This window comes from Dipodomys ordii, unplaced genomic scaffold, assembly GCF_000151885.1.
Source record: "Dipodomys ordii isolate 6190 unplaced genomic scaffold, Dord_2.0 Scaffold112, whole genome shotgun sequence".
NCBI classification, from domain to species: Eukaryota; Metazoa; Chordata; class Mammalia; order Rodentia; family Heteromyidae; genus Dipodomys; species Dipodomys ordii.
Genome location: NW_012267328.1, coordinates 92,715 through 102,153, shown reverse-complemented (window position 1 = coordinate 102,153; position 9,439 = coordinate 92,715). Strand labels below are relative to the sequence as shown.

The window sequence follows — 9,439 nt, the reverse complement described above, 5'->3', positions numbered from 1 at the left end:
GTCTCCACATGTTCCAGGAAGCCCACTTCATTCTGCCTGGCTAACAGCAGGCATTGTTAAATACACTACCTATCTGTGGTTACAATTTAGTTGAAACAGGAATCCCATGAGTGGCTTTCAGAGTAGGGGCTAGAGAACACTAAATGCAAATTCTTCATGTTACCACTTACAAATACTCAAATTATACCAAAGTAGAGAAGGAACAGGTATTAGGGACCCAGAGTGGGAAAGAATGGTCCCATGATGTGGCTCATCACGAGAGACCCCCGAGGAGGGCACTGCGAGGGTGTGTGAGGGCAGGCAGCCGGGCCCGCGGGGCAAGGCTCTCCTGAAGAGGAGGAGCGGGAGCCTCAGCGGCCCCTGGTGTCCAGCACGCAGCCCTGAGGGGGAGTTGGGAGGTCTGGCTTATGACCACACTTCAGCCTTTACCCTGGGGAGCTTAACCCACCCCTGTCCCGCACTCATAATTTAAGGAGTAGTGGTTTGGAAGAACGAGAATGAACAAGACCCCACGGGGGCTGGTGCCAGGTTTTCTTCCTTCTTAAGGACACATTGACTATTATTCTAAGCAAGGTCTGCCACTTCCTGTTCCTCTTTACAGTGTTTCCTGGAAAGTGTGTGTGTGTGAATCAACGGTAGGTGAACCCTCCCTCTAAAGTTGTTCTGGAGCTCTGCAGTAAGAAGGTGGTACTTTGTAAAGATTCGCCTGAGGTTGATTCTTGCTTTGGATCTGCTTTTGGAGAAATAATACACACCAGACTATGCTCTCCACCTCCTCCTTGGTGCAGCTGGCTTGGGCGTCCTTGGGGCCCAGTGAAGCCAAATGTCTTACTGCCTCCCGAGAGCCTTGCCACTCCGTAGACTCATGAAGTTTTCTGTCTTCAGGCTCAGAGCTAAAATATGTGAAGAAGATGCGGCAAGCAAGTATTTTTTGCTCTTGGTTTTGGCACATTTTAGTTGTCAGAATGAGACTGCCCTAGGAGTCCACTGAAGAGTTATCATTTCTAGGCAACATCTAAGCATAGCTTGCATTGGTTTCTTTTCTTTGATTGCAAAGACTAAGACCACGATGCCAGGGAATGAAGCTATATGTACCTTGTCTTCAGCCAAATAAAATCCACAGACACTCTAGCTTCACAATGAAGCTTGAAACCAGTCAAGCACTTTATTTTTTAAAAAAGAAAATGTCTAACACTAAAGTATATCATCTCTACATGTTACAGTCAGTTGTCTGCCCCTCTCTTCCTCCTCCTATTACACACTGTGTTTTCTCTGTTGAAAGGAATCAAAACCCACTACCAGAAGCTGTCAGTTTACTGAGAGGGAAAGAGATGGGCTGAAATACCGGGACCCTATCCCTATCCTACGGATAGACAGGAGGGAGACAATGCCCTCCAGAGACTACTGTTCCTGGAGGGGTATAAAAAAAGGTCCCAGGCATCAGCTCAGTCCCTGGAGCAGAAAATGTGGCTTAGGGCTAAGGTGACTGTAGTTTTTCATGACTCCTATAAGGAAAAGAGGCATCAACAGGCATACAATTGGATAAAATATGTACACCTTTGTTGCATTAGAACTGCTTATTGCTGTAGTAAGCCTGGTAGGGGCACCTTAAAAAAAGCATGTAGAAGATGTGAAAGTAAAGGCCACTGGCAATGGCACTTGGATCTTTTCAAGAAGTTGAGCCCTCATCTCTCACTGGGGCTAAGGAGCTGTACTCTGGAATAGATGGAATGTTAAAATGTGATGAAGGGCCGGGCGCTGGTGGCTCACACCTGTCATCCTAGCTACCCAGGAGGCTGAGATCTGAGGATCATGGTTCAAACCTAACCTGGGCAAGAAAGTCCATGAGACTCTTATTCCAATTAACTACCTAAAAACCAGAAGTGGAGCTGTGGCTCAAAGCAGAAGAGTGCTAGCCTTGAGCACAAAAGCTCAGGGACCGTACTAGGCCCTGAGTTCAAGTCCCAGGACTGATAAACAAAACAAAACATAGGATGATGGGCTTGGTACCTTAGCAAGATAGCACCAGAAACCGGACAGCACCCCTAGGAGCTGGGCAGTACAGTCTTTGGTCTATGGTAGGTGAGGAGCTTGGAGCCCCCATCTACACTCCAGCTCTGTTTGGGATTAGTCTAGCTATTAGAACCTTACCCGAGTTAGGATGGATTCCTCCTGGCCAAGACAGGGTGCCTGCACCCTTAGGCCTCAATGTAAGCTGATTTCCCACCCATTCAAGTTCAAAGAATGAGTTCGGACAACCAGAAAGGAAGACGAGACTGCCACACACAGCTCAGGGTATTAGTATCACTGCCACAGTCCAAAGAGAAGGGCAAGCCTGTGAGTGGGTAGCCTAACCAGCACTTTCCGTTCCTTACCTTCAGTGCTAGGGATAGAAGCAAGGGCCTAGCACTTGCTGGGCAAGAGCTTTACAACTGAGTTACCCTAGCTAGCCTTGCTCCTCATGATGCCAAGTTACCAAAAACTGGAGTCAGGAACAGTTTATATTTCTTATTACAGTTAGAGCCAGGCACTTGGCAATAAGGACTAGTCTCTACTCTTCAGCCCAAAGTCTGTCCTGGGTCATCCAGATTCAGCACTTATGCTTTGATGTGGCAGTATGTCCTCCCACTTTCTACCAATACCGAAATTCCCAGTAGGGTCAGAGACGGTATAAGGCCAGGAAGTTTTCCCTAGACATCAAGTCTGCGGGTCAGTCTTGTGTCAGAAGCTTAAAAGGAGTATCAAGAGCCTGGTATGGTCTCCAACAAGCTCCTAAGTGGGGAAGTAAATGTGTTCTAGCTGGAGCTCAGCTCCTTAAATCTCAGCCTAGAACAATAACCTAAACTCACTGTTGGCAGAGTGATTCTGAGCAAAGATTTACGCAAAGCCCAAATGGTGGGTCTCACATTCTGATATTCCAAAAACGCTGTGGCTCTACAAGCTGTGCATTTGTTCTTGGGTAAGAGACAGTGTCATGATAAGGTGGCGAGAGGGAGAGAGAATCGCACTTCGCCCATTCTTTGGACCACGGCTTGGCTTGCACCCTGCTGAAATGTTTGCCCAAAGGGTGGACAGGGTCAGCTGAGTCAGCTGACCCCCTTGGGGGCTCCACACACTTCTCTGCCGATGGCACTAGGAAAGCTCATGGATATGAGGGAGGGAGAAAAATATTCTGGATTTTTTCTTTTGTCAGTCATGGGGCTTGAACTCTGGGCCTGGGCACTGTCCTTGCGCTCTTCAGCTCAAGGCGAGCGCTCTACTGCTTGAGCCACAGCGCCACTTCCTTATATTCTGGATTTTCGTCTTAGCATGGCCACTGTTTGGGAAAAAGAGACTCAGCTACTCCGCACTAGGCCACACTTAAGGGCCAATACTAGTCACCCCCAGGGCTGCTGTGAAGACTAGCTGAGGGCAGTAGTGTGTTCAAGGCTTGTAACTTGTCGGGTATTTGGTATGGACAGCGCTTCTAGAGCCGTGGATATTTTCCAAGTTCAGGAACCCGTCAGGAATTATGCCTATCATTGCTCCAAGACCAGCAACAACCAGTGTGGATGTTGTAACTTAAATAAACCTCTAAAGTAGATGGAGCCAGACACAGGAACTCTCCCCAACAACAGGAAGGAATGTTTCTCCTGTACCTATCCTTCATGCCAGAATAACAGAAGAAAAGGCATTCCTTCAGCTTCAGGAAAGCATTGTGGCCACAGGAAGCTAAGCTCACGCATCCTCCCTGTCTTCACCTTTGGGAGAAGAAGGAAATGGACAGGACCTCTCCTTTAGTAGAGCCAGCAGAAACACTTAAATTCTTTGCCACACCACTGCCTACCCAGTGCCTAGCACATGGTCAGCACTCACAAAATATCTGAAAAGGTCATGGAAAGCCAAAAGCAAACCAAAAACAGTTTTGTCTTTTGAAAGGTAGTTAAACCCTGCAAAACAGCTTTACAGACACTGCTTAAACCCTAGTAGGGTAAAAAGTCAGGACAACATCCCGAGTCAGGGGTGTGGGAGCGACCCTCCAACGATCACCATCGCCCACACTCCTGCAGTGTCCCAAGACAACCTAGGTGTGGGCCTGCAGGCTCAGCAAAGGGGGAAGCGACACATGTTACTTTGGCCAGAGGAAATCTCTTTGCTTGAAGAAGCTTCCAGAGCCTGTGGCAGGGACCAGGGGAGGAACAAAACCTTTGGCACTCTATGTAGATGCAGGCATCCATGGAAAGCTGGCTTTGTGGTTTTAAAAGCACTGAAGTGGACCTCTCTGGGGGCAGGGCAGCAAGGCAGAGCTGCTCCTCTTCTGTATAGTAGTAACCAGGTTATAGGCTGAAGCAGTCTGAGCTGAGTGTTAGACCTGGCTCCTGGCTGACTCAGGGGCCTACTCAGGCCTCAGCCCTATCCAGTAAAACATGTGAAGTGGTTGGCTTAGGTTCCACCACCCTAACAGGGCAGAGTGGAGCAGGAAGCCCGTCGACTGAGAGCCACCGTTGCTCAGCCAGCAGGAGACCCCTGCTCCCTTTGCCTGACATGCATCATCCCCCAGAGGACACCAGCAAAGAGGCAGAGCACAGAGCTCTGTTCCTCCAGAACCAGGGCCATCCCCTGCCCTGGAGAAGCAACTGGGAGTCCAGGAATGGCTGGGAGGGAGGAGGAGCATCACCACTCACATCACAAAGAAGCTACTTGGCCACTTGCTCCTCAGGCCTAGTCTCCTCTCTGACTGATTGGCCTCTTACAGAGGGAAGACCACAGACTCTGGGGTTAGGCAGGCCTCAACCCTCGCTCCTCCTCTCCTCTCCATTGCCTTCTTGGGCACACTGAACCTGGGTTTCCTAACCAGAAAATGGCTATAATATTACAAGGAAGTTGCGAGGGTAAACCATGAATGCAAAGTGCCAAGAACAGTTTTGGCACCAACCAGCTACTCAGCAAAGGGGTGCTCGTGAGTCATGTGTCTTTCAAATGCTCCCTTCTTCAAACAAGCGTGGAGACTCTTATTCCAGGTAGACAAAAATGAGAAGCCCCAAAGAGGGTGCAGGGATTCTCATTTTAAAAGCCCTGGTTGGAGCAGAGTCTGCAGCAGGAGAGTGAAGCGTGCTCCGGGGTGGGTCACATTGTGAGGATGAGTCACTGTCCCAAGGCAGAAGACGGGAGCTGAAATGCTCTCCAGAGCCACTTCAAGGGTCGCTGCATGTGGTGAGGCCTCAGACGCCCAAGGCCCCCAGGCTTGAAGAAGACACTTTCTGAAGATTGGCAATGGAGTCAGCTTCAATAGACAGTTCTCCCTCTGTCAGGAATTTTGGAAACTGAATACGGCCACAGGCCTGGAGACACAGGGAGCTGCTGGAGCCAGTCACCACGGACTGGGGGCGTTACCCCTTACCATTTGCCTCTAGGCAACAAGAGACTTCCCAGCGTTTCTTGAGTTTCCAGGTCTGGGCCCTGGAGTCTGAGAAGTCTCTGTCCCACTGCCGGGGGCAGTGCCACGGAGTAGAGTAAGCATTTTCTTGTTAAGGCAAGGAGCCAGTGTGGATTTCCATCTAGTCAGCTGTGGCCTATGAGTCCCGGGGATTGCCGGGACAGTGGGGGTCAGACTCGGAGCCCCTGCCATCCCAGCCACTCACTCCGTCACGGGAGGGAAGAAGCCAGCCCTACTGGCCACCCGTCCTTTGAAATTCATGGAGCCTAGTAAAGTATGGTTGTGAAGTATGCGGGGTAGGCCCGCAGGGACAGTGCGGCCACGCAGGGAGGGACAGGCTAGGGCTTCTTCCTGAGGTAGTTGGAAGGAATCCAGCCTTCCCAGGAAGGGGCCCCACTGACAACATGGCAAAACCACCAGCCGCTGCTGTTCTTCTCCCGGACTTCAAACACCGTCCCTTCCTGGAAGCTGCTGGTATCTCCATCTCCTTCAAAGTTGGCCACAGCCACATATAAAGTGTCTTTCAAGCCCTCGGTTTTGGGGAAGGAGGCTGCGGGTCCTCCCTTCCTGTTTTCCCCCATCTTGCTGGCTGTACGTGGTCCTGGGCCACCTTTGCCTCGTATGTCATCTTGGCTCACAGAATAGTTAGAGAGAAAAGGTTTGGCTTTGGGCGGAACCAAGAGGGGGCGGCCTGGAGTCGGAGCCGCCCAGTTTTCATGGCCTTCGTGCTGCGGTCTGACCTCAGGGGAGGCCCTGGAGGATGCCGATGCTGTGCTCTTGGGGGGAGGTGGCCTCCTGGGTGGGACCGCAGGTCTTTGCTGGGTAGCTTCTTGGAGAGGCATGGGTACGTTCTTGGGCCCAGGATCTGCACTCTTGGTTGGCCTTGGTGGGGCTCTGCAGGACATCTCTTTGGGGCTGAGCCCCTCCTGTCTGCCAGGCCGGTCCTGGGCATGGGCAGGTCCCTCCCCGGGGAGGAAGCTTTGGCTCAGGGCTGTGTCTTGGCCCCCCGCAGCCTGGTGGTTCTCCCCATCCTTCTCTGGGGACTTGGCAGGCCTGAGCTTCCTCCGGAGGTTGCAGATATCCACGTGGTCTTCACCCTGAGCTGGCTCTGTCCTAGGGGAAGGAGATGGTTTGGGCCTGACCTGAGGTCTGGACTTCAGGAATGGGTTTTGGGGGGTGGCTCCTGGCTTTTCCTCGGGCACCTCAGCCTTGGCTTTGGAGATGGGCCGGAGGTTGGGCTTCTTTACCTCCTTGGCCAAAACCTTGTGGCCGCACTCGAGCCCCAAGTCATTTTTCAGCTGGAACAACTTGCTTTTATCAGGTTTGGGCTCTGGCTTCCGGCTGTCCCGGGCTGGAGGGCTGTGCTTGGCTGGAGTCATGGGCAAAACTGAGCCGGGAGGCTTGGGTGAGGAAGCCCAGTGCTGCTCGACCCTCAGCCGCTCCCTCTCCAGCAGCGCTCCTTCTGACTTGATGATAGACTCCTTTCGAGGAGGGAGGCTAGGCTTTTCCTCCAGGTCCGGGTCTGAGATTTCCTCATAGCCTGCAGAGGCAGACATGTCTGAGGATGCCTTTCTCGGGGCCTCCTTCCCTCCCTTCCAGTCTCTGGACCACATCATACCGGAGTCCACAGTACCATGTGGTGCCTCTGGGAGGGGCCTGGAGGGGCCCAGCACTTCATTGCTCGCGCTATGCTCCATCCCTGCTGCATCCCCGAGCCGAAGCTGGGTCATCTCATGGGGCAGGGGCGCCAAAAAGTTGGGTCTGGAGGCATTGCTGGTCTTTTTGTACTTGTCAATGAAAGTTGCCGGCGCCCACCCTTCCTTATCTTCCATCTGAATGTACCACCAGCCACTCAAGCTCTTCTCAATTACCTGGGAGGGGGCCAAAGGAAGCCACAAGCCAGGGATTACAGTGTACATGCAAAGGAACGGGAAGCAAAGGAGTGAGGAATAAAAAAAGCAGAAAAAAGAGGAGAAAGCAGATGGGGGAGATACAGAAGACACAAAGTCAGTCACAAAGGACTACATACTATACACTTCTTGAAATAACTAAACTAGGCGAGTGTACAGCCGTGGAAAGGCCAGGGGAGACGTGGAAAAACAGGGAGTAACTGTTATTGGGTTAGGGATTTCTTTCTGTCCTGGAATTAGATAGTGATGATGGATGTACAATTCCTTTTTAAATAGGTCTGAGACCTGGACTTGAACTAGGTCATTGATGCTTTCACTCATTGGCAGGAGTTCTACCAACTGAGCTACACCTCCAACCTCAATGGGCATGCAGCTCTGTGAACATACAAAGCTCCAAATTTCACGTTTCTAACTGGTGTGTGAATTATAGCTCAAGAAAGCCACTAACTTCTTCCTATTTTTCAGAAGCAGAGGAGGTGGGAAAACAGTGTAAGGGATGATATTTAGAATCAAGAGTGAAAGCAGGAGCGCCGGTGGCTCACACCTGTAATCCCAGGATGTAACCCCTGTAACTACTCAGGATGCTGAGACCTAAGAACCACAGTTCAAAGCCAGCCCAGGCAAGAAAGCCCACGGCACTCTTATCTTCCATAGACTATTCAGAGAAAGCCGAGAGTGGCGCTGTGGCTCAAGTGGTAGAGTGCTAGCCTTGAGCAAAATAATCTCAGGGACAGTGCCTAGCCTCTGAGTTCAACACACACACACAGAATGAAAGCAGGCAAGGGATAGCAGGTGTACTCACCTCGACCTTCAGGCCAGCCTGGAAGCTAATGCCATCTGGGATGGTGGTCTGGAACTCAGCAATGGTGTAGTACTCTTCTTCCACCTGGGGTGGGATGGGGGGCTTCGGCAGATTGAGACCTCGAGGCTGGTAGGGTTATACAGAGGGCTAACTCCAGGCTAACCATGTAACTGCAACACTGAGTCAGGACGGGACTGAGGGACAAGGCTACTGCTGGCCCTGGTGACCCGCTGCTGTCCCCCAGATGAAATCTAACTGGCCCTTCAACTTTAAAGCAGGGAGAAGAAACATGGGGCTTTTAGCTGCATCATGAAAATTTGGGACCAGACAATAGTCTCTTAATTTAAGAGGACTTTAAGAATAGTCTGAATTTAAGAAGAACACAAATTTGCAAATCAATCTGGACTGAACAAACTGATGATGGATGTGATCTTGGGCAAATCCCTGCCTGTGTGTCCTGTGCACTGAGCATAATGCAGTGCTGATCTGGTAGGCCTGTCGCCAAGCATCAGCTGAGAACACAGGGATGCACCTGATGTACAGTACGGCACCAACAGGTGCTCAATCAATGGCAAACGTAAAAGCGTGGAAGCCCTTTTCTCCAAGGACAGGGTGAGCAGCCCTCATGCAAATCTGGGGCCAAGAGTTAAACACAACATTTATTCATATTTCTTTTTTCTTTTTTGTCGGTCATGGAGCCTGAACTCTCTCTAAGCCTGGGCGCTGTCCCTCAGCTCTTCAGCTCAAGGCCAGCGCTCTACCACTTGAGCCACAGTGCCACTTCTGGCTTTTCTGCTTATGTGGTGCTGAGGAATGGAACCCAGGGCCTCATGCATGCAAGGCAAGTGCTCTACCACTGAGCCAACTTCCCAGCCACTCATTCATATTTCATGCATAAATGCATGTATGTATGTAGTGTGATATCTTTAGACAACATTTTTAATGTATCTGTATTATGACTGCGTATCATGTGAGGTCAAGTGTGGGACTTTCCACTTGTGGCATCATATCAGTGCTCAAGAAGTTTCAGATTTGTGGGGCAGGGAGAAGTTGGAGAAAAAAGGGAAGGAGTAACAAGTTTGACAGGAAATGTACTTATCACTTATGTAACTATAACCCCTCTGTACATTACCTTGACAATAAAAAAAAATAAAGAAGTTTCAGGTGTTGGACTTTTAGATTAGGGATGTCCAGCCTGGATTAGTTAGAAAGGCAACAAGAGAGTTAAAAGATGGAGGGTAGGGCTGGGAAGGTGGCTCAGTGGTAGAACGCTTGCCTTGCATGCCTGAGGCCCTGGGTTCGATTCCTCAG

At 50.7% G+C, this 9,439-nt stretch overlaps 1 protein-coding gene across 1 annotated transcript in view; it reads right to left on the bottom strand.

The window, feature by feature from the left end:
* Positions 1–3,580: 3,580 nt before the first annotated feature.
* Sh3pxd2b (SH3 and PX domains 2B) overlaps positions 3,581–9,439 on the bottom strand; it is a 43,121-nt gene continuing 37,262 nt past the window's right edge. The window contains exons 11-12 of the mRNA XM_013028608.1: positions 8,129–8,254; positions 3,581–7,287 (exon numbers count right to left, since the gene is read on the bottom strand). Coding sequence (XP_012884062.1) covers positions 5,755–7,287; positions 8,129–8,254 — 1,659 coding nt within the window. The 3' untranslated portion in view covers positions 3,581–5,754. The remainder of the gene's footprint in view (positions 7,288–8,128; positions 8,255–9,439) is intronic.